The 26,197-nt window shown below is 36.9% G+C and overlaps 2 protein-coding genes across 3 annotated transcripts in view; both read left to right on the forward strand.

The window, feature by feature from the left end:
- Positions 1-2,470: 2,470 nt before the first annotated feature.
- Positions 2,471-18,617, forward strand: LOC139961931 (agrin-like). Of its 2 annotated transcripts, none has more exons than XM_071961635.1 (8): positions 2,471-3,417; positions 12,141-12,275; positions 12,980-13,225; positions 13,756-13,881; positions 14,343-14,717; positions 15,285-15,446; positions 17,051-17,200; positions 18,357-18,617. In XM_071961635.1, the coding sequence occupies exons 2-8, from the start codon at positions 12,200-12,202 to the stop codon at positions 18,524-18,526; spliced, it is 1,305 nt and encodes a 434-aa protein (XP_071817736.1). In that variant the 5' UTR covers positions 2,471-3,417; positions 12,141-12,199; the 3' UTR covers positions 18,527-18,617. The 2 variants fall into 2 exon arrangements, with proteins under 2 accessions (XP_071817736.1, XP_071817735.1); XM_071961634.1 differs by having other exon boundaries at positions 2,472-3,417; positions 12,136-12,275.
- Positions 18,618-23,243: 4,626 nt separating this feature from the next.
- LOC139960834 (dual serine/threonine and tyrosine protein kinase-like) overlaps positions 23,244-26,197 on the forward strand; it is a 28,129-nt gene continuing 25,175 nt past the window's right edge. The window contains exon 1 of the mRNA XM_071959427.1: positions 23,244-23,497. Coding sequence (XP_071815528.1) covers positions 23,335-23,497 — 163 coding nt within the window. The 5' untranslated portion in view covers positions 23,244-23,334. The remainder of the gene's footprint in view (positions 23,498-26,197) is intronic.

Genomic DNA, 26,197 nt, shown 5'->3' on the forward strand with positions numbered 1-26,197 from the left:
GCCTCCCAGATTGCAGGAAATGGCACTTCCCGAGCTTGAAAACAAGACCTCTGCCATGCCAGAGTAGTCACATTTAGCCTACTTACCGTCATCATTATTGAAAATTATTGAAACATATACCTCCGAGATTTTTTTTCCATGTTTTAGTCCTACTTTTTTTTTTTTGGCGTCGTGAATATTTGCCCGTATCGGCTCCGACGCCCCTGAATTGAATAAATGTCATAAGAAAACACAGAAAACATTTCATTATGTCAACAAATGGGTAATTCCAAAACCATGTGCAGTTGCCAACAAATTTCTATGACCTAGCACTATCATCATGTCATGAATGCATGTACCCTATACAGTACAGGTGAAATGCTAATATTGTGTTTTTGTTCGTTTAATAATTGATTGCGTTTGAACATAAAGCCATGTTCCACGCCTTGCGTGTACTCGTAGTGTAAACGCAAATGTTGACGAGTGTAGCGTTTAGCTTATTACCCTCTTATTTAAAACACTAATATTCGATGAGGCATGATACAGACAATCAATTATCATATTTAATTATTACACCTATATAGCATACGTGTGCATCGGACAGATCGACAAGTATGCATTAAAAAATGGGCAGATGCACGTTTCGGAGCCTTGGTAAATATTGGGGGGGGGGGGCTTATCATGCATTTGCCCCCTCAACTTTTTCATTGGGGGAGCTGAGCCCCCCCCCCCCCCAAGCCCCCCCCCCCCCCGGTTCCGCCGCCACTGTGTTCAACGTGTTATGAATCGGAGCCAACGCGTGTCAAGTAGTCAGAAAATATATACCTAGCATATATAACTGGCGATATAATAGAGTTACAATATCTGTAGAATCGAACATCCAATTTGTGGTTTATGAAGCACATACCAATATAGAGCCCATGGAAAATCAAAGCAGTAAGCATTCATCACGGCCACTCCGTCCTCTTTCTTACATATACGCCACTAGTATTAAGTTTAAGAATTTAAACTTGCTTGTTGGGTAATTATATGCCTGCTGACGAAGAAGAAATATTTCAGATTTTAAAATGCGAATGGTGCATGGGTGCTAATGTTTTTCAACAACTGAGAGTTTAATGAAATGTTGAGAAAGTTTATACCTGAAATGCAAATGGTTATCGGGATTTGGGAGAGGATTATGTAGGACATGGCTCTATTTTTGCGTCACTAGGCTAATTTATTCGTCTTCCTTTATACGAGTACATGTATAGGCCAGTATCTGCTCCTCGTGGCATAAAACATGGTTGATTTCTTTACGCATCGGGCATTGGATCAAACAAACCATTAACATATTTATTAATAAAAAGAAAAGATCATTCGATTGCCTAATATTGATTGTTGTTTCCATGGAAATGACTCCAGGGTAGTTTAACGAGTTTAGCGAGTTCGAACTGTAAATGTGGAATGTTTCCTGTGAAATGATATTTGTGTTCAATTGTCATTAATTATTCGACGCTATGACTAATCGTTCAATGATGTTATATATATATGTATGTATATATATATATATATATATATATATATATATATGTATATATATATATATATATATATATATATATATATATATAAATATATAAATATCTATATCCAAATATATATAGATAGATATAATGTGTTTCCGCAGATCAACAACTGTAATGTAGGTTAACGTTAATGTAGAAGTTATTAATAACATGTTGCAATGTTGATTTCTTTTATGAAATATCTATGGTAACCAGATTATAGCGATGATCGAATTTGATTATAAAATGTTCCTTCTCCAAAGGTGAATCACCTGTATTCCCCAGTAGTTTGATTAAACTCATATTAACCTGTTTTCTAGGGCATTGCGCTCACAACGCAGAGTTATAGCTGTATTTAAAGCAGTAAGTATAACAGGAGAATGTTTTCGTGTCTCGACTTTATGATTAAATGACTATTTTCCATCCAGAGTCACACGGTAGGCCTAATTATCAAGTACTCGTAAATGGCTTTCCTCATATATCATAATGGTTACTGTGCGCTGTGCTTATTAAAGTCCCGTACGTTTTTGCCGCTATGCAGAGATTTTGGCAAACTGTCAGTGTATATGCTTCAATTGTAACCAAGTTGTTGGTTTCTTCTGATAATAACCCTATACACGTGGCTTTGAAGTCAATATGGTTTAGGGCGGATTAGTTACTCATATGCAAATGTGGGTAACAATAAGGTCGAGGTATTCCGTCGTCCCATGCATAGCAACACACACTGGTATGGTAACAATGCGCTGTCCTGCATGAAGTCGGCGCATGATTCATAGTCATGTCATACGTAAGGTAAAAATGTAAGCTAAGATTTGTGAAGTAAAACTCGATCAAAGATATATAGGCTTTACTATTGGATAACTAGCCTAACACGTGAATTGCTTTACAAGAGCATGTTGTCAACATATATACTGGATAGTCAAACCATCTTCTAAACCCCGGATGTATTGATGTTGTACAACGAGTCGAAACATGGAATGGATCCAACATTTATATATGTTTTTCTTCTTAGTAATACATTAGGAAGGGTAACGAACTGTTACGTGATAGTTTCAATTTCTCTCACCATATACAATGACGAATGCGCCTTGAATGGACATTAGTGCATATCAAACCGATATTTTCTTGACAGTTTCATTGTGGAAGTGAGTACTTGGTCTAGCCAGACATCACGCATAAATAGTTCTGTGCGTACATAAAACATGATTTCAAATTCCAAGGACGTTTAAACGCATTTTTCACTTGGGCAAAGTCAAGTATCTCGCCAGATATTTTTTTTTTTTTCATTTTTCACCTAATCCGTAATTATTTACAATTGATTGATTTTTCTTCTTTCTTATTCCGGTCAAATGAAAAATGCCAGATGTTATTTCGAAATATTAATATCTTGATGTGAACATTTGAGTTATTTCAAAACTACAGAAACAGGTAATTGTGAACAAGGGATTGTGCGGGTAAAGAGACCAGGAAGTAATACCAGACGTAACGGGAAGTCATTCTTACACGTCTGACCCCGGTGAGAGTCAGGACCAGAATTAAGCTCAAGCTAAATACTAGATTAACCTCGTAAACTTATGGCAGTGAATAGAATTTTCCTGAAGTCATAATCCATTTCGTTCCGCGATTATATAAGGAATAATCTTGTCGACGGGCTACGGGTATTTTGAGCGTATCGTCGATTGGATTATAACTTGTTTCGAAAGCTCTCAGAGGTTTTTGAGTCAGTCACCGAGGATTTTTTTTCTCATTTTCGGTTGAATTTTCCAAACGAGAAAATTTGAACTTTGTACCTGGGTCAATCACTGCTTTTACCTGGACAGAACTCAGCAAACGAGATAACAGACACTTGAAGGAAGGAGGTGTATAGCGGTAGCAGACAGGGAGAAGATAACAGGTGGGGTATTTAATATTGAATTTATTGTTTACTTATTGCATTAATTTATTATTGTTATTTGTATAATTGTAAAGAGAAAATAATTTTAACGTTTCTATAAGTTTTGGACATATTTTTAATAACTATATATATCCTATACATTTATGTATATTTGGGTCTAATGCATCCTACATATGCAAAGTAAGTTTCGATGATTTCAACGTTAAAAAAATGTTCACAGAATAGTTATTCATTTTATATTTGTTCCCATGAAACTCCTAAAAATAATACAAATCTATGTAAATGTGACATTTGGAAACCTTTTCTGAAGGATTTGGTAATGATACTTAAAATAATGTTCATAAATTATGTAAACATATATTTAAACCAGTTGACGGTATAGGATCGACGCCTTAAAATGTTGTACACAAATTTAAGAGAAATGTTCTTGTTTGAGTGTAAAACTGTGTTTTAAGCAGCATGTAGATTTTGGTCTAAAAAATAAATTATTTCATATTAACGTCCTGAAGAGAATGCTTACACGAGGGAATAAAATATATAATTTGCAATGCCTGGAGATGAGGAGAATGAAAATATACCTCTTTGATTGAGTCAGTTTTTTTTATTAATTTTACATCGAATTTTGGCATTTATAAAATTCGTTCATTTAGAATTTAGAATTGCCTTTTATTGATTACCATGAGGATGTAATAATGTAGTAGTACATTATGACATTATAAGGTTAACTTGACCTAGTTGTGTTGTAAGGAGTTACGTAACAGATTGGATGATGAGGTTATAGTGAACAGGACAATTCAAATGTTGGTACTCAGTTAGTGATTTGTGTATAGGGAAGGAGGAGGGGGGGGGGGGGGTTGTTGGAGGATTTAGAATTGCCTATTATTGATAAGTATGCTCTGTGTTTAATTAGTTGGTTTCATGTTTAAGTTATCCTGGCCACATTTGTTCTGTTTTCTCTTTAATGAGTTTGCTATTGTCGTTGATTGTGATGCAGATGAAGTATTGAACGCAAATTTTAACTTAACATTATACCTCAAACATACCTCAAAGTGAAACATACATCCACTCAACCCCACCCCCCACCGAACCCCCCACCACCGCCTTCCCTCGTTCTTACTCATAAATGTCCATACTTTTTTTTAATACTGGAATTCTTCTTCGTATGTTTTCATGAAAGTAAATATGATCATTAAATCGAGCAGCATTATAGTGAGTTGATGTCATACACTTTTTCTTCCAATTGAGAGAGGTATATACTCACTCCCATCCCATCTTCAAGGTAAAGGAAAAGAAAAACTAGTTAAAATGTCGTTGCAAAATGGGTTTTTTTTTATTCTCATTTATCAACAATAATTTGTACTGGTACCGTGAAATACACGAAGTGGGAAGGTGTGGAGTATAGGCTTGTGCTGTGCTTTCGGATGAAGACTGGAGAGGCATGTATATACATATATACCAACACACACATATACATATATAAAGAAAAGATTGTGACACCACATGGAAGTACGTTTAGGTGTCACGTGACAATTAATTGGGTCAAGTTTTGCATAGTGCTCCCACAACCAATCTGCCAGCTCTCGCTGCGGCATCTTCTTATTTCACTCAATGTTATCATATATGCGTATACGCATAATGGAGTGTGCGTTGTCTTATTAATGAGTCAGATTAAAGTCTAAGAACACAAATATAAAATGATTGCGCGTATTAACCAATCACAATAACTAAACGAAACTGAAATCAGCTGCTTGTGTTTTGCCGCCAGATTTAACAGTTCCAATTATTATTATTAAGATATTACTCTAGATATGGACTGTGGGCCTAATTGTTCAAACTACGACACCCTCCGAGACGCTTTGTCACCAAAGGAACGTTTGTCTTTTTTCTAATTTTGTCTCTATATATAGACACTTATTGTTAGTATTAATCGCATACAAAGATCATAATAATTGGAAACTTAAAGCCAATGTATTGCATTGCTGTGAGTTTAAATAATCGAATAATAACGAAAAGCAACGAATATTAACGAAGAGTAACGAATAATAAACGACTAGAATCGCCAGCTTTAATCAACATTAATTGAGAGCACAAAGACAATATGTAGCTTTCAAGAGATGTCCACAGAAATGTGTTAAAGTGTAATAAATAAACATTTAATATTCATTAAGTAATGCTTTTAAGGTTCAAAAGTCATAATTTCGTAAAAACAAAAGTTATCAATAAAGGGGACAAAATCAGTCACCGAGAACATTAAGTAATGCTTTTAAGGTTCAAAAGTCATAATTTCGTAAAAACAAAAGTTATCAATAAAGGGGACAAAATCAGTCACCGAGAACGGATCCTATGCTAGTAACTATAACTAAATGAGACCCATATCAAGCAATGACGTCATTGTTAATCCTTTTATACGAGGTTATGAGTTCAAATCACAAACTATTACTGTTATCATTTTTGTTTCACTTTCATATAAAACTGGTGTCCAATTAGATGTTCTACTGATAGGGGAAAAAAAAGGTTGGTTTTAGAAACAAATATTTAAGTCAAGTAAAACTCTGAATCATACCGTGTGAGAATTGGAATTATAGAAATATCTTTTCCTGTTATAGATCTGTACAAGGTTAATCACCGATTATGAGTATAATTTTAAAGCAGTTACCTGTATTTCATTACCAGTACCCTTTCCTCCCTATTAACGCAAGTACAGTTATTATAACTCTTGTCACTTTCAGTGCCCGAACGATAGGATGTGTTAACCCAAACAAGATGGTTATTAACCATGGTTATTTACCGGTCAGTCAGTTATATGACGAAATCAACATTGTCCGTCTCATATGGAAAGCATTTCTGCCATTAAAGCATTATGTAACAGTAATATAAATTGAAATTCTACACATGGTTGGAGTATATGGCTGGACAACATCACACAATCTCACAAGGCCTATATACTGAGCAATCTGTTGGATTAACTAGCATGGGGTGTTCAAGCCTAAAGTCTTTAGGGTCCGTTTGCCCGATTGGTGCATAACTGTAGGCCGACTCGCATGTGGGCCACATATTGAGAATCCCAGATAGATATTGACTGAGTATTTACACTCTGAACTTTTTCGGATTATTTTTGCTCTCTCTCTCTCTTTAACATTTTTGGTGACATTGAGTCAACAAGTGTTATGTTGTGTTGACTTGACGAAAGATGTTTGGCCTCTAAAGCAACCAGCTGTTATAAATGGCCGCTCTCGAATGGCAAATGGGTCGTAGAGAGTGTTGATTCTCAGTTACACTGTTTACTGTTATATGAACACATGTATTGTTAGTGCAACTAGCCTGAATAAACACCTTCACGGGTATACTTTATACACCAAGCGTAGACAAACTTAAATTAAAAACTTGTTTTCATAAAAATAAATAAAAAAATACCGGCAAAGAGTTGGGTCAAAAGAATGAAAATAAAATAAATCCTTGACAAAGTGGACTGGATGTATAAAAGCCTTCATCTTTTAACTGAAGCCCTCCAGTAACATTATCACGTTTCATTGTCCATAAAGAGTTGCTATGGTAACACGCGAAGTTAAGTCTGTTTAAAGCATAATATCAATAAACATGTAATGCAGTTAAGTCTGGTTGGTTATGCTTTAAACCCTAAGGTCAACTGGACACAATAATGGACTATATTACAGAAAATCATATTTTCGGTTGACCTGCCGCAGCATCTTAATATTGTTGTCAATACCGGTACTTCTAACAAACACTGGGATTGTTGTTGTTTAATACTTCCAGGCCTGGACACATGTTGTTGTTTTTATTTGACTTTATTTTATTTTTGTTCTATTTCTACTACGCACGGGGAGGGGAAGGGGGGGGGGTGATCAACAGCTGCTATAGTGTGATGTGATAGTTTATGATGAAAGTTATATTTATGTATTCGGTAATAACATATTATAGCAAGTTGAAATTCTGACTAGCACCTATGATCTCTCGCTTTAAATGAGGATAATATGGTATGATGTCATTATTTCAGCGGCTATACCTGTCATGTTCAATCCAGACCTATTTTATGTTATTGAATTGAGGTGTGTTTAAGAGTGGTATGTTGTGTGGAGGGGACATGTTGTAGTTACAATAACAACAGTTTAACCAATCTTATTGTCTGCATTTTAATTTACTCAATTTTGGTTGCATGATGGTACATGTGTACCCCCAGTGTTGGTAAAAAAATATTTCCCCTCGTTTTAGAGTGTATACCGTTGATTCGATCTGTAACGTGTTATCGGTACTTAATATTAATATCAAGTCTATTCATCAAATTAAGTATTGACTATAGAGGTGAACTGAATGTGTAGTTGTTTTAGAGCTTGAGGAGGGGGAGGGGTGGGGGTCGTTATATATACAATGCTGGTTGTGTTGAGTTGAGATCTGTGTTATACGTGGAGTCAAGTTGAATGTTTTCATTCTTCATAAAATTTCGTATATATAAAGAACATTTGGAGTCTGTTTATAATTAACACAAGCCACAATAAGCAGAGTGTAAAATATGTGAATATCAATCGTTGAAATACGTCTAGCTGTACACGATCTCTTTTTCCTTTTTAAATTTTAGTCGAAAAAAATCCTGTAAACATATACCTCGACAGATTTATCCTCAAACATGTGGTTGACTGATTGGCGCTATACAATTAAAACACACTAATACCTTGAAGGACATCTTTCGCCTGAAAAGGAATATGTTTTATGCATTAACTTTAACTGCTTTTGATAACGACTATGTTCAACATTAAAAGTGAACTGCAAGGGAAATGTTACTCTGACATTTCACCGGTTCCAACTCATAGTTTAAATGACTCATAGTAAAATAATCAATGTTCAGACATTATCTAGACATGTTTCCTTTTCAGGAAATACAATATTTTGAAATATCCCAAACTAATTATTTATGTTTCTGCTATAGTTTGTGAAATAAAGCATTTATTGAGCAAAGGCAGATAAGGGAGTCTCATGGATAGGGTAGAGTAAACCCAGGCATATTAATGTATCCATGTCAAATTTGTCACTACCCCCCCCCCCACCCACCCACCCACCCACCCACCCACTCAGCATTAAGCACACCCTGTTAAGCGTAATGTAGTTAGTGTGGGTACATCCAAATCAACAGAGCTATAGGTTACGTAGACAAGTCAAATTAAAACAGCTGGTGATTAAATCAAGACCAAAATTTAGGAAAATATAACAGGAAAAGTCCAAATCTCCCAGTCAGTTGTCATATTTACACCAGCTAATGGGGTCAAGTTTGCTAAGAAATGACCGATTTTCAGTTTATGTTGTTGTTTTTGCGGTTTCATTAGTTTCCATGGTCACTATTCCGGTTTCTTCGTAAACACAGGTGTATTTTATTACATGTCAAAACTATAGATTCGATAATCCTTGTATTACCGCAAATCTTTTTCTATTCCTTTTTCAATTCGTCGAGTACAGAAAGAAATTTCAAATGTCAATATAAAGGGTAAGCCGCCAAATCCTATTTCAGCTGAGAATAATAACAAAATGTTATAATTATAAAATAATAACAAACCGTTATAATTATAAAATAATAACAAGCAGTCATATGCTTATACATCGATTATGTTGATATGAAGTGATCGAAGAATACCACCGTTCCTCAGATCCCCACCCCCCCCCCCGTTGCTCCCAACCAATATACCTCTTTCCATGGCAGTCCGTTGCACCCAACCAAACCGATGCCTCTTCCATTGGCAATGGATGCCTCATCCTCTGGCCATCGATGCCTCATCCCGTGGCGATTTGCAAAAGCATGTATAGGCCTATCTTTGAACTTATAAGTAGCCTATATATGTGTACTACTTAATTTATCGGTCACAAATATTCCCAAAATTAAAGTTTCTCTCGCAAAGCAAAAAGACTGAAATTTGAACATCATGATTGTGTCTGATTCAGTCAACAGAAAACAAGGGCAACTCATACAATAGTTAATAATGCATAAAGTTAATTTTCAGTAACTCGTTTGCACATCCAAAAAAAGGCCGCCAAATGTATTAGTTTATGTGCAATTTTTGGTGTCTCTGTACCCATGTGTGTGATGGGAAGAAGAAGGGGGGGGGGGGGGAGAAGGCATCATTTAGAACTTTTTTCGTTCGTCTAATAATCAATTACCCAAGTTTTCAATATTCGTGATACAATTTATTTTCCTTTTGAAATATGACTGTTGTTTCCCTTGTTGATACTGCAGGGTCGTTCGAAAGTGAAACGTCCTTATATATGTATAACCACGCCTTTTGTACCTTTGTGTATCAAATTTGGAATTATTCTCCTGCAATTCGAATTATACACCACCAAATTGTGATGAAATAAATCATATTAATACTCGATGAGGAACTCAAAAGAAACAAAACTATATATGGTCGGCCTTCCATAATAAGGACATGAAACGACTTTGACACATGTCCAGTCGTTTTATCCACAGGAAATTAGATTATCACACAGATATAAAGGCCTGTGCCAAAAATAGCCAAGTAATAATAACTTTCGTTTCTTGATCTTTAGCTTATTTTACTGCTTTCACATTTCTTTCAAAATTCAAGTTGTATTTTCATTGACCAGTAAGCGACACAAATTTGCGAGTTTATGCTTTAAGATGACAACAACATATGAGAAAAACAAATCAAAATATTATACAGGAACAAGTGAAACTATAAATGGTCAGAAATTGAGAGCCAAAGGCGTGTTTGGTGAATCGAAATTCTCCTATGTTAAGAACATGCCGCTGTGTTTTAAGGTATCTCTCCCTCCCTCCAGAAATTTCAGCAACAGACGGAACAAAGGAGAGGAATGATCCAGTGAGGAGAGGGGAGGGGGGGGGGAGGGAGATGGGTCGAGTTTCATAAATTTTTGATATATAAAAAGGCTTGTATTAACGAGTCCGAACAAGTACTCTTATTCTATAATTGCCACTTATAATGTACTAAAGTGTAATTCTCAGTGTAAACGGGGCCGTTTGGACTTCCGTACTCGCGCTTATAACCTTGTACTGAAACCAAAGGGGAATTCTACTTTTACTCGTCTGCTCATGCTGTTGTGCTCAAAGTTTAGTCTGACTATAGTTATATATATAGGCCTATATTGGGAAACAGTGGCGTCCAGGGCCACATACACAAATGCCACACTAGAACCCCTATGCCACAGGTCACGGGACTCCTGGTTTTTCGTTAAATATATTATGAAAATGAGAACACATTTTCCCTTATCCCCCTTTTCGGCTGGCACCTTAATTGACCCTGTAGTTCCCCTGACCCACCCTCCTCTCGTTTCGGCCTGATGGGATCAAGTATATTTGCATATTGAGTCTTACTTGCAGATAGGAACACGGAGTGACATAATGTGACGAGTGTTTGGCAATTCTTACTGCAGAGTGTACATTGAACCAAGCTACAGCATACAGTTCTGAATGTACACAAAATATCAGTTCTTGTTACTTTCTTTCAAATGTCTGTTTTTTTTTCAACCGGTGAAAGGATTAAAGTTTAGCTGACCGAAACTCTCGTCATTATTTGGATGCCCAGAAACCATTTAAAATTCAATTTCCTGAAAGTTTAAAAATGTATTGAAAAAGCATTAATTCATACTAACGATCGATAAAATCATATTTTACCCAGAGATAATTCTCAAAAATAGAAATAAAATAAAAACAGGAGAATAAAAATAATAGCAACTATACGTCGGTCAAACTGAAGTATTGTATGGTAAGGGATATGAAACATACATTTGCACCTGTCCGAAATATTTCTTCAGGAAACACTGAGATATTATTGAGCAATTGAATGGCAACTCGTCGGGTCATCCCTTTCATGATGAGTTTTCAAACTGTTTATTGAATCTAGACTGAATGGTACCAGCGATAATTACTTTAACAATACAAAAACAGGTTTGTGCTAACCATTGCCATCGAAATAAACGATATGAACTTTAAACTGTTGAACTATGCACAGCGTTACACTGCAGCAAGACTCAAGTATGAACCAAAATGATCTAACAAAATGACTAAACTAAATCAGACATATCTTATTGAAAAATCTCAAATTAAAATTTTCAAACTGCGCACTGATACTGATAAAGGATCCAAGACTGTATATTTATTTATCGTCACATAATCATATTTTGTGTTAACATATTTCATGCGTAAATAGTTAGGTATAGGACTATAGGTTAGCTCATCACAGCCCATCATAGCCTATGTATACCGGACTACTAAGGATACTGTAGTTCATTTACTTATATTCTCTCGTATTTAGGCCACAGTTCTCTCGAATCTCTTATCTTTCAACTGACAGGATACTTTAAAGCTCATGCAGAACCAATGGGGCAAAGGGCATGGTTCCACCTCCCCAGCCCATTCCTCGTCCTTACAAATTTCAATATGTTTAGTTTTTGTGGTTTTGGTCTACAGTCATATCAGAAGAAATCTTAATAAATCATAGCTTTCGGTAGACGCTCTCTACCAGTTCCTCCTGTTGCTCTGTTACCTTCATTCCTCCCACCCCTTTCTTTCCTCTGACCTCTCCCACTTCCTCTTTCCCACTCCAAAGAGTTTCAAGTACGGAACTTTATTATTATTATAATGTTTCATTTAATCTTCGCGTTATTATTATTGTTGTTGTTATTATTAATTATTATTATCATTATCATTATTATTGTTGTTTGTTTCTCTTGCAGAGCAGGCTGAGCGGAGTAATATTATATCCATCCGTCTAACTCAAGAATACAAAATATAGCAATCATGAATAAGTCCTTGATGTTCCTTACAGTAGTGGTTCTTATGACTGTGGCAGTAGTCAAATCGATCAGAATTAGCAGTAAGTCTTATATACAATTAAAGGGTTTACATCACCCCGCCCCCTCTCCCATTCCCCTCTCCCCTCTTCCTCTCCCCTCCCTCCCCCTCCCCCATTATTTCCTCACCACATACAGATCAGTTTCGTCGTTCTTTGTGGATATCATATTTTATTCACTCATTCAATAGTCTTTGATGTTACACTAACCTATGTGTGCTGCAATCAAGGCAAGGAGATGGAGTAGGTCTATATTCAAACGGATTCATGAACAACAACAAAACCAAAACCAAAAACAGGTCACGTCTTTGTATTCGTACTTATTTAATGTGTCGAATGTCTGACTTTGAAATAAACGATGTTCCTTAGAAAACTTTAACCCCCTTATACTGATGTAAAAACTGAGCTATATAGAGAGTAAAATTATAGTTCAACGGAAGCAGATGGGAGACAGAATTGATAACATTCTTAGGGTACTGACCGGCTACTTGAAAACAACTTCTGATAAATTAATTTCGAGTATACCTTTGTAACAAGCTCCCCAAGAAAGGTTGTGTACCGAAGACGACATGAGCGTTGTCTATAGTTACAGGATTACATTCTTTAATCTCATTTACATATGTTTATGCGTCATCGGTATAGTGACTAACCTTAACTTTGGCATTTTCTCTGTTCAATACGGTTGTTGACATTTCCATGAATGTATAATTATTTTGACATGTCTACAGACAGCTGTACCAAGGCAGCTCGTAGATGTATACGGCAAATGCCGCTGGATCGGACTAGTAAGGTGTGTGGAACTGACGGTGTGACGTATAAAAGTGTCTGTCTTCTGGAAATGAAAGCATGCATGCACCAAACCCCAATTATGGTGGCGTATGAAGGTGGGTGTAGACCACTGCAGGCAGCAAACCAACAACTACAGAACCACGTCAGTCAAGGGGATTGGGGCCAACGCCCTCATCAACAACAGGGTGAGTATTATCCCCTAAAACAAAGAATCTCATATAGTATTTAGAACATAAATTGTTGTTTGTGTATGGTGTTGTTGTTGTTTGTTGACTGGGGGAGGATTGAGGTAGTGGTAAGTATAGTTGATTGGTTGGAGTAGGTGTTTGGGTATTTAACAATATTTTTGATAACCCATTTTATTCTATAAACGACCGTCACCACACTCCCCTGCTTCACCCTAAACACACACACACCACCCTAACCCCTGAACCATCGACAGTATCTCTTCACTTTTGACAACACAATTCTTTATCTATTATAAGAACGACTGGTAAACAGCTGTTCCTTCTTCAGTTCCTTATAATTATAGGTACAAAGACAATGAATGGTAGCCTATGATTAACGTATGTAAAATTTTAATTGTAAAGAATGGATTATCTGTTAACAGAGACAATTTAATTCAATTGATCAAATACTTAAAGTACGATTCCAAACGATCAATTGACTTCGATGACCATTTGACATAATTCTTTTCTATTTTATTTCGGAATAGGAAGAGAGGGAGATAGTAGTAGTGAGGAAAGTGATGAAAGTAGCGAGGAGAGGAGTGCCGGTAGACCCCCGACGAGGACCCCCTTCATACCACAGACGATAGCACCAACGAGACGAATACTGTACGGTATGGATAATTCATTACTATATATAGGGGCAGATGAATCAACTGTGTCAAGATTCAAAGCACGCATGCGCAACTTGAAATCAAAGCTGAGGCATGCAAAACGAGTTTTACTGATCTATATAAAGTACAGACTATATATACAACACCATACCATACCATACCATACCACACCATACCACACCATACCGGGTGCCATAACATACTATCAATGTAACCCACGGGTGCTCTGACAAGGAGGAGCTGACGTCATCATCCTAACAAACATTATTTCCAAAACTTAGCTTATTTTACTGCTAAATAACCTGAAAGCCAGAATAGCTTTAGTCACATTTACTTAAAGACTCATGTTTTTTCTTTTTCATTTGTAATAGTATACAATTCTATATAACAACCTCAAGTCATCTTATAGGTTCTTCTCTCTTAGTCATTCTTATTGGTTACATTTTTCAATCTTTTCTCAGATCGAGTGACGATACCGCCCCAGGTGCCAGAATCATCTACGACTCCTTACTATTCCACCATGATACCAGAAGGTTGCCCCGAGACGTGTCCCATCCAGGACCTCCCTGTCTGTGGATCAGACGGAGTTACCTACGGGTCGCCATGTCTTTTCAAAGCTCAGAGTTGTAGGCCAGAGGGGTCAGGTCTAACAGCGGTGTACGCAGGTGCGTGCATACCTACCTGTGGCAGTGAATGTGAGGCGTTGTATGACCCTGTATGCGGAACTGACGGGGCAACTTACAATTCTGTATGTGTCCTGGATCAAACTTCTTGCCGACTCGAGGACGAGACATTAACCGTTGCATACAGAGGCGAATGTTTTAACACATTAAGAGGTAAGAGGCCAATCCAACAGTTTATTCGTTGAAGAAAACAAATTTCTTTCTCTCCTTTCCTTTCCTCAAGAATGAATCGCCCAATATGTTTATACTCAATACAAGTTGGCTGTTTTACCATTCTTCATTTTTCTTGATTTATGTTGTTTTTATTTTCCAGAGAAGAAAACATTTATATATTAAAATTTGATAATCTTGAGCAACTTTGTGTTGGTTTACATTTTTTTTATTAAAGGTAAGTCATAACACGCCCTCACGTGTATCTACATAAATTCTATGTTAGTTGTCAGAACTACATCCATACTTCTCACATTAATCCCACCAAACACAAATGGTCTCACACTGTTGCCATGGTACCATCATAAACAAAGCAACCTTATTACGTGAAGAGGGAATCATAAAGAGCTAGACAGGACGAAACTGAGCTGAAAACATTGATTTAATTCATCAATGATAATAATATTATTAGTATTTCTTAGTATTTTCAGTCGATTTTGGTGAAGTCGTTTTGTCTCTTTCTTTCTGAAATCAAGTTAGGTCGACACAAGTCATTTGATTATATTTCAGATCGAGATTGCCAACAGGAATGTGAGGATTTTATTGAGCCAGTCTGTACCGACACTGGTATGACATATAAGAGCAGGTGTGAATTCGAACGTTACCAATGCGTTACTAGAGATTCAACAGAACGGATAGCAAGTAACGGTGCTTGCCCTGGGACTTCACTCGGTAAGAAGAGTTATGAACTTGCGTTATTGACAACAGGGGAACGAAACGTATTATCGGATATGAATCCTAAAAAGTAGCATCACGAATATATCCTCCCACCGATTCCCTCTCACAGTCTTGATTCGATCCAACACTACCCCCCCCCCCCCAACACACACACACACAAGATAAGTAAGGTAGAAACATTAGTATCACATTATAGTCTATAGCAGCTAGCACCCCTATCTTTCCCCACTTAGCTTTAATACATTATACAACCCCTCTTCTTGCCCCATTCAACTGCAGCAGCTAGCATCCCTATCCTCCCCCCCTCCCTACTCCCAATTAACATTAATACCTATACAACCCATCTTCTTCCCCATTCAAATGTAGCAGCTAGCACCCTATCCTCACCCCCCCCCCCCCTCATTTAACAGTAGTACCTTCCAACCCCTCTGGTTTCCCCAATTCAACTACAGCAGCTAGTGTCCACCCCCCCCCCCACCTTAAAAGTAATACCTTACAACCCCTCTTCTTTCCCCCATTCAGCAGCCATTCAGCAGCTAGCACCCCTCTCCTTCCTAATACACTCATCATTGTAACACCTAGTGCCCCATTTCTACCCCACTCAACTGTGACACCTACCTCTCTCCTTCTCCCACTTCAGAATGACTTGATTTTTTTAATCTCCATGTCTCATAGCTTTGACTGGGTAGCCCCTGGGTGCATTTGCGACATACTTTTTAAAATGCAGAACCATTTTATCAACCAACACATTAAAGGTCCATGACATAGTATACCGGTACCGACAATCTGGCCATCTGTCAATATCTTATTTTTCCCTGACAAAACATATATAACTAATATGAAAACTGCTCAGGATTTCCCGACCCGTTACTACATTTGAGTGAGCACAGACGATGTTATTAACCGTAATCTGTTAAGTAACATATTTATTGAGCCGTGCAAACGGACGCCAGGTCGCTCGTTTACTATAACCCTTCCCGAAACACAACCTGTTTAGTGAACATAATCATAATTAAATCACTTCCGAAATAAACTCATTTTGTTTACTTTAGAAGGTTTATCGAGGCTGTTCATGTCTCTGGAAATGTCGAGTTCCTGTCGGCTGTAATGGAGATTTATAGCTCATTCCAATTGTAATACAAAAACATAACTGGGCCACGTTAAATGTCATATGAACTTAAATTTGCAGGTCAGAACGCCGGTACAGCCACGCGTGACTTGGACAGATTCAGTGTTAAATATATGTTAGGCACCATGGTTACTTTAATTTCAACCAAACTTGGCCCAAATTTCTGGATAAGATTCATGCACCTCATACACTCACCCCTCCTCCTCCGCCCACACCTCTTCTCCCTATTTTGCCTAAACTTATTTGTTATATTTGGCTATGTGAAGGCACGTTAGTGGGAATTAGTCTTCCCATATATGCAAGTTATTAACACGGTATTGAATTCGCAACGCAAACCTACCCCCACCCCTCCCCACACGTGCATCAGAAGCGGTTTGCGAACATCATACTGGTATCATACTTAAAACGATAGATGCTTTCTCTTACTTTCCTAAACTTTATCTTTGATGTTTTCTCCTCCCTCTCTTAGAATGTTACGAGAACTGCCCAGACATGCTCTTCCCCGTGTGCGCCAGTAACCACGTGACGTATCCATCCCTGTGTCATTACGGAATAGCAAACTGTAAAGACAGCAACGTAACTTATGAATATTCCGGACCGTGTCTTAACACTACAGCAGGTAATTACAGAAGACAATCTTAATTCAAACAAATTAGACCAATAAATAGAAGATCTAATCCTGCAAAATTTCATGGAATATTTGAAGTTACACTGAAAGTATAAGTTAGCAGTTTACCTTTGAGACGACCCTACATCGCCACAATAACATCAGCGCTCCGAGATCATGTCCTGAAAAATGTATCGTCAAACACTTCTTTATATGTTATCTTAATCGTCTTGTCTCTAAGCACCACTGAACATTGCTTGGGACGATCACCACGGCCCAAAGCTTTTGCCTACCGCTGGGACTTAACGTTGAATTTCATATGACCTCAAGAGAGACAAATGTGTGTTAATCTTTTTAAGTGGACGAATTAATAAAAAAAAATTGCATGAACGAATGTCAAAAGTGGTTAAGTACTTACCCACCGTGGAGATCAAAATAATGGTTAAAACCCGAAATAAAACGGTAACTTTGTATAGCCATAACTGTCCAGCAATAGACAAATGTCAAATGATCAACAGGAAAACACGGCTGAGGAAAAGCCTAGACCCTCCCTGACAACTAAGCCCAACTTAGCACATCCCATAGTTCAATTTCTATGGCCCATCCATAATTCGAAAAGATATTATGCCTACTTTAAATTTGAAGGAATGATACCGTGTCCTATAACCCATTACTGAACCGTACTTTAACCTTCTTCAGTGTATGTTTTTGGTTTTAACATGAAAGTCGCAGTGTCCTCCTCATGAAGAATTTCCAATGGAACTTTTAACTGACGTTTCTCCTGTAAACAAAACGCATGTATCATGCTGATCAACATGTATCAACTGATCAACATGTATCAACTGATCAACATGTATCAGAATGTTTTTTGTAGGCTACTCCTTTTTCACATTTGTCTTTCTTTCCCGTTAATTTTATAAACTAATGCACAAGTTTATCAGATTTTCTTCAATTTGTACACTTAGCCGATGTAAATTGAGACTAAATCTTTCTTTATTAACGAAATGTCACCATCTGTTATTCCCATGTTGTCCCATAGTCGCGTCAACTTGACAGCCAATGCCTGCATATACTGATCAAACATATAAGATATTCTACTAATAATCCACAGAAATGTCATCGTTCTACAAAACTTTCTTTTTCAATTATCATAATTTATCATGCCCAGATCCTTGTGACGCCGAATGTACGTTGAGTATGAAACCAGTTTGTGCTAGTAATGATGCCACGTACTTCAACAGATGTTTTTTGACGTTAGCAGCTTGTAAAGACCCAGAGATAGAGTACGTTAAAGACGGACATTGTAATGCCTCTACAACTAAGAGCACACAAGGCTGATGGCCTCAACACATGATATTCGGATTTTAAGGTTTATATCATGCAAGAATATGTTCCTAATGTACGGTTTATATTATATATATATATATATATATATATATATATAGACACACACACACATATATATATATATATATATATAGACACACACACATATATATATATATATATATATATATATATATATATAGCCATATTTCCTATCCTTTATGCGTGGAACAATAAGAGGGGGATAATGGGCACACAGGAGGGAGGATATGGCGCCGTTGTCCGTGATAGCAAGCAGTATGTGGAGGCCCATTTTGAAAATCAGGGATCAACTCAAATTATTTCAACCGCAGAATGGTAACGTCTTTAATCAGTCTGTTCCTCCCGCAACCCCCACCCCCCCCCCCCCGCCTCCCTCCTCTCACCATACTTGCAGTTTCATAATTAAGAGATGAAACATTTGGTATGGCTAGGTTAAGAATTAATTTGAATTTACGTTTATGAAAATATGTGTTATTTGTATGGCTCCTAGCAAAATAGTTTGCTAGCAAGCGGCATCTGCAGCATAGAATGTCGGTTCATTGATATGTTTGTCGTATTTCCAACCACGGGCTTACAAAGTCTAGTATCGTAGAACAGCCGGAGGGGGGGGGGGGTGAAGTGTGAACAAGAGGGCAAATATGGCATTTCGGACCGTGATTATACGCTCCGCCCGATTACGCCGTGATTAATACATTAAAAGTCGTTGTTTGGTACGCAAGCTATGGGTACAACTTAAAATGACAGTTATTTCATATTAGTAAAATGAATTCATCTTATCAGCAAAAACTGCAAGATGCCCTTGTTGAATTCTTTTGTTTTTTATCATATTGTAGACTAATTAAATTGTAACATTATTACTATGCCATTCACTTTTGATACTTTGTAGATAAAATTAGGAAAACAAACTGTCACAAATAAATCTAAATATTGTAGATATAGAAAAATTCTTTGTTTTAAATAAATTTCTTCGTTCGTCAAATTTTCTTCATTTCTTTTCTTCTGCTCATTTTTATAAGAACATGAACGTAAGAGAATATAAATTAATACCAAACACATGAAACTGGAATCTTTTCGAAATGTGTTATTTTCACTTGAAGCCAGTAAGTTGAACAAATCCAAACTAACTGTTTGGAGTTTCAATGCTATTTGGACTCGATTCCAAGCCTTAGAATATGTCAATTTACTGGACAATTGGTTGAGTCCATCGACAACCGCACACCTTGAACCACATTTATATACAAGTGCAGCTTCAATTCTCGGTAAATATTTATGATAGGAGTATATGAGTCCATGTTTTTGCTGGTTTGTATAGAGAGAAATTATTCTTGAACAACTACTGCTATAAAACCTGGAAAGTGCTTCCAAATGATATAAAAACTGTTAAATCTTATGTAACATTTAAGCGCAAACTAAAAGCCTACCTAATTGAAAACTACGCTGACTGAGTATTTATTATCTCATGTTTAGTTATCTCTACTCTTAATTGTTTACCTTCTTTCATTGTTATTTGTTATTTTTTTTGTCGCTAGCTCGATAAACTACTATTGTTTTTCTAATGTCCTGTTTATACTATACCACTTTGTTCTATTGTTCTTATGTATAGACGAAATAAATGAAATGGAAAATGATAAAATGAAAAATGAAATGGGGGGGGGGGGAGTGAAACGATATTGTAAAACTGTCGTTATGAAAATGATAGACAAACTGTAATATGTAGGATTTTTCAATTTTCTTTTTTTTTATAATATATTACTACAACATGCTGATGCTTAAAAGTAGAAGCAGATATCGAAAACAATATGACGGGGACAACTTGATGCTATATAATATTGGATATTAGTCAGGGCAAGGAAGAACTGACGGGCATCTTGGCTCATTCAAAAGTCGCTACTGCCCACTACCCCCCTCCCCCACCATGCACCAACGGCTTGCCCAGTAAATAAAAGTAAGCGGTCCTCGAGAACCCCCCCCCCCACCTCCTCCTAAGATAAATTGCGATCATTAGCCCGCGTTGTCATTAAAATGTAAAAGGCTATTGCACATAATTTTGGAATACATCTTCAAAATCAGTCAAAAATGAATGAATCAAAATGATTCATAAAGGAATGGTTGCTTTGATAGAGAAAATAAATCAATGATTTAAAAACTCGTTTGGGCGTGCAGATGTGGAAGAAACAAGTTTCTGTAGCAATTGTCAACAACTTAATAAATTTAAAAAAAGTGTTTAGCTCGGGAATTAAGTTTAAAAAAAAGGTAAAAAGGTCATTAACAGATTGATCTATTGGCTACTTGAGTTTGACCGAATGTAAAATCATTCACCAAAATTTGGGTCACCGGGCGTAACTTAATACTGAAGGGGTGCTTTCACAACACTGAAAGGAAAAAATGGATTTGATTTTCGATCATTTTTCGTTGTTGAATTTTAAACCAGATTATCAATTGCGTATCCGACTAGTAATCATCAACTAATATCATGCATAAATTTGCATACATTCCAAACATTTAACATCATTAGCAAAACTTTGTTATAGTGATCAGTTTAAAATGTTGTATCATCTTTAAGTACAAAGTGAATTGATACGGTCCTTAAAATTATATCAATTATTAAATATCAATGCTCCGAATCAGTCATTACAAAGTTGATCAAGATCATCTATGTAAAGTGTAGTGCACTGAAAATTCTTTCAGACTTATTTATTCAATGGAAAATGGATTGGTGAAGCTGTACACCCTCCCCATAAACACGGTAACGAGCCCGTTTCAATGTAGCCGCCATAATTTATTACATATAGAATTGACATAGCGCCACCAATTCTATTGCCGCACATTATACGTATATGCATACTGGGTTCTCAACTTTTTCGTTTCCAGATAGCCAATTTGATCTATCATATCCTCTGTACGGAGAGCTACGTTGATATGCTACATTTAGCAAGCTAACACACCAACAGCGCGGCCAACGATAGTCTTTGGTGATTCAGGTCCTGACTCCGGAAATTTTCCAAGAAAAGGAAACAATCACCAAAAGCTCGGCTTTCAACGATCCTCCCGAATATCGCGGATGTAGACAAAAAAAGTTCAGATCACAGCAGGTCATTTTCTGTCAAGAATCCTCAAACAACACCAGTGCAGTAAATCCCCTTCATTTCCCCTCCCCCTAAACACACATCCGTGAACGAGCCCCCATTTCATTGTAGCCGCCATAATTTATTACATATAGAATTGACATAGCGCCACCAATTTAATTGCCGCCTGCTATACTCCATGTGGAGTCGACATGAGTCCATCCAAGTGTGAAAAATGTACCATTTAATTTTATTTCAGTTCATTTATTTGTTATGTAAAGCTGTAGAGTGACCTCTATTTAAATACATTACCAAATAGGAGGCTCTTTTACAAGTAACGTGAAATTCAAGCTGATCTCTCACTGCTAAAATATGTATGCGGAAAGTGAGTGTCGCCATTGAAAAATAAGTCCTTGGGTAAACTAGAAGTGCATTTGCCTGTCAATGCGCAGTATTGTAGTGCGCATGGAGTGCTTGTAGTATTAGCAGGGAGCTGCTACGTTAGAGTAGCAGCTCCCTGGTATTAGGAAGAACTTTTCGGCTGTTCATGGTGTTATTGTTGGGCGGACAACACACCAGGGAGTATAGTCATATTGTAGGTACATACCAAGTGAGGGCGCTTGTGAGCGCCGTGACTGGCTCAGAATAATTTGGCTACGCAGCCAACCTCTGAAACTGCAAATGTACAGAGACTATATGAAACTTTTAGTTTCAACGCCTAGTCATTTAGGTATCGTCAAGCTTGGCCAGTAATGCCAATATAGTAGCGCGCACGCGCACTACGATAATTATAATGTGCTTGTACCCTTGCTGACATAAGAACATCACCGTACCAGATACTGTATTGCTTATCTCTTTGGTGTTTACAAAAAAGACAAGCACAATCTTGGGCACAAAATTACAAATTCTCCATCACTGAACTAATTCTATTCTGATGTACACTCATATACAACTAGTGTGATTTTAAATCCGATCACACCTTTGATCCTTGGTGTGGGTGATTTGAGGTAATATGAGAGAGGGATAGGGGAGGCGCTGGGCGACCGGAATAGGGAATAGGGTTCAGTTTGAAGTAGCAAACACTTCGAAGGGCTGTTAAATAGTGTAACTATAGTTTAACGGTCAGCCAACTGCAAATTTACTTCAATGGTGGGTCCGCTGTGAATTCCGTATCGATTTTTATTTCCACTAAAGGACATATTGTAATTAAAGTTTCTTAATTTTCCAAACAATGGGTACATTTTAATTGGAATTTTAATTCTACTTTATTTAAAAGTAAAAAGGGATATTTAAAATGACATTGGGGTATTTTTTAACTACGTATAAATGGAAAAATGTATTTTTACCAATGAGAGCGATAAGCCTACTTATTTATCATAAAATGGGCACTATCGTGTTCAAGTTCCCCCAGCTCCGTCACTACTTGGAAGATGAGATCCTCAATCAGCAGTCCCTGGCGTGATTTGTCCAACCACTTTCTATAAAACTTTGCATTCGAATTGTAAGTAATTAATCTTTGATCAACTACGGTAATTGTTTGTAGCGCCTATAAAGTTGGCAAGGTAGCACTTCGACGCGGTTTCTAGACTTTCAATATGAACTTTTCTTCATTTCATTTCTGGTCACCTCAGTCTTAAATTAGGGGAATGAAAACAAATAGGATTACGCGCCTCGCTTCTCTAGCCCTGAAAATGTGAAATTTTATCTGACAAAATGTCTGCAAGGAGAGGAGAAAACCCTCGTTCAAAGCAAAGGGATATATCACAGGAATTTAAAAGCTTTGCAAGTCTCAGTAAGCAGTTGAAGAGCATAATTCACGACTCCAACTCTACACTTACCGAGTTGCGAACGAGTGGTTCTCTTGTCTGGGATGAAGGTAAACCTTCCAGTGTTATTGTTTCTGTTGATTTATTACGTTAGGATGACGACATTAACGTGATCTTGTTTAGACACTTATGTACAGACAAGTCTACATGTTGCATAGGGTAGGCTGGGCCTAAGGTTAATACTTCTAATGATTAGCGAATCTAAAACAGTCACGATCGATAGACTTGAGAAAAAGTTTTTGACTTTGTTAGTCACCGTAATATTTGATAGGGTGTTCGCTAGGACACACTGTGTAGCTGTAAGCTATAGTACTTACCCTGTAAGCTATAGTGAAAGTGAGAAAATGTAGGCAGACTGGCTAGACAGTGAAGTTGTGTCGAAATAGTGTACTAACTACTATTTAACTTTAGCCTTAGGCTTGTACTAAGTTAGCCTTAAAACTACTCGCCCTAAGCATTCTGATGGATACTGGCCAAAACTGTGCTCCTGGGTCCCCTTTTGCTAACTTTGGTCGGTCCGTCAGGTACTGGTTCTGTGGCCTAGTGCCAGTGGATAAAGGCAGTGGCATTTGAAGCAATGAGGCTTAGCAATCGGGAGGTTCCAGGTTTTGATACTCGCCCGGGTCATAGTAAGGTGGGTTTTCCATCCAAGAGCAATCTATGGTTTTTGCATCTGAAATTACTTTCTAAAAAAATGGAAGAAAAAAAAAAAATCCAAATTTGAGTAAAAATGTTGAAATTGGAAGCCACCCCACTTGTAAGTTGTAATCCATAAGCCCTTGTGGGTTTCTCTCACATTTGTGTTCAATTAAGCATCGTAAAAATAACTACTGCTTATTATTATTATTATTACTACAAGTACAAGTGCATTATGCATGCCACCAAAAACTTGCCCTATACAGGCCCTAAGCCTAATATTACTACATACTGTAGATGCTATTCAGGCATGTGTATGGTAAGACTAAACAAACCGTAATCACTGACTTATACAGCAAGGTTGCTTCTTTTAATTACTTTTTGAAATCAACACATGCAATGTTTTCTACCCAAGTTCAGTGATCTACGAAAATTTTTGCTGGATACTGTACAGTACTTCAGCTCTGTAAATTGATGTTGTGTATGTAATGTACTGTGTAGAATCTGATAAAGTCTTTACAAGCCCGAAAAGCCAAAGGTAGACATCATAAGAAATAGAGGGTCGTACTAATTAGCGTCAACAGGCCCATTTCACGACAACTTGTGACAACTCAAGAAAACAAGTTTAAAATACCATCAAATACAATGGTTGTAATCAGAGTGTATCTGGAAACACGTTTAAAACTGACTGGAACCATTGTGCATATATATTTTTCACAGGAAAAAATGTTTTTGTCGTAAAAATCGTCAACTTTCTCCGTCCAACAATTGAATACTAAATATGGTATTAAACTGTAATGCATCAGTGATATAGGCATGAGTGCTGCACTTTTGCTTTGGTTGAGTGTTTGAGTGAAAAAATACAGTTTTTGTCCCGTATGTCATGTAGCATACTAATTAAGATATAACCCACCTAATGAAACGGTAAAATTTTCTTGTTTTTAATAAACTGTTAGTGTTCAGATGAAAACCAGAAATGATTCTTGTAACCTTCAGACACATTTACTGTAAGTCTCTGATATAACCTGTATGTCACAGTGGAAGTAGCTTACCTACCCACTACTTTGTTTCAGTGTTGTAGAACACCATTTTGAATGACCCAGAATCAGACAGTCAGGACTCAAGGACTTGGATCGAGGGCTAGCACAGGTTCAGCAAAATTCAGTTATGATGATTAAATGTACAGTAACATATTAAACCAAGTTTTGACACTGATAAATTTTGGCTTTCATCTGAAAGTTATTGAGCTTTAAAGTTTAAACTATATGAAACACTACTGCTCAGACAATTAGTCTGAGTTTATGATATAGAACATAAAGTGAAGCTTACTTGCTTTTATTACAATGTCACCTTGACATACAAAACCAGTTTATGGCTATCTGGTCTAACCTTTTTATATACTTTATATACTTTTAGTAAGTCTTAGTTATATCTCTATGTTCTTTTCAAACTCTTCCCCCCCCCCCCAATGTACTTTTCAAGTCCCCCACAAAAATAAGGCAAGGCTTGCAATTTAAACCAACCATCAAGGCCTATCTAACGTAACTCTATTCCAACCTCTGTTCTATACATTGGTATGATTCGGCCAGAATTTGAAACCCTGTTATTTTTGAATACAAACATACATGTGCTAAAGATGATTGTACTGCTGTAAAAGCTGTTTTCAATTTTTAATTAGTACATTGTTACTTCAGAAATAAGGTTTACACTGAGATTCAGAATCCTTACATTCAGTCCATGGACTGGGACTCAGAGAAACTACAGATTTTGTCATTTTGAACTATGATGCCTCATACATTGATACCAAGAACAATTTGTATACAACTCCTGCTTCAAACAATTAACATCCACGAAAAATGTTGCCCAGGTTGTTAGAGCAAATGTTTGAAAGAAGGTAGATGGTTGTTGTACCATAGTTAGTTACTTTGTAAATTGTTATTGAACCAAAAACTAACTGTGAATGAACAACAGCAGGAACAAGAACCTATGTGATCTTGTCTGTACATAGACCAATACTGCAGTCAGTGTATTATTATTATTATTATTATAACACCGTTATTTATATAGCGCATAATCTAGAAGTTCTATGCGCTTTACACTTGACCCTGGTCATT

The sequence above is a fragment of the Apostichopus japonicus genome, chromosome 20 (assembly GCF_037975245.1).
Source record: "Apostichopus japonicus isolate 1M-3 chromosome 20, ASM3797524v1, whole genome shotgun sequence".
NCBI lineage: Eukaryota > Metazoa > Echinodermata > Holothuroidea > Aspidochirotida > Stichopodidae > Apostichopus > Apostichopus japonicus.

Excerpts from the sequence above, each read along its gene's own strand:
- LOC139961931 (XM_071961635.1), top strand. The coding sequence starts at position 12,200 with ATGAATAAGTCCTTGATGTTCCTTACAGTAGTGGTTCTTATGACTGTG. Across the intron at positions 13,882-14,342 it reads AACGAGACGAATACTGTACG|ATCGAGTGACGATACCGCCC; the intron begins GTATGGATAATT and ends ATCTTTTCTCAG. Across the intron at positions 15,447-17,050 it reads TTGCCCTGGGACTTCACTCG|AATGTTACGAGAACTGCCCA; the intron begins GTAAGAAGAGTT and ends TCCCTCTCTTAG.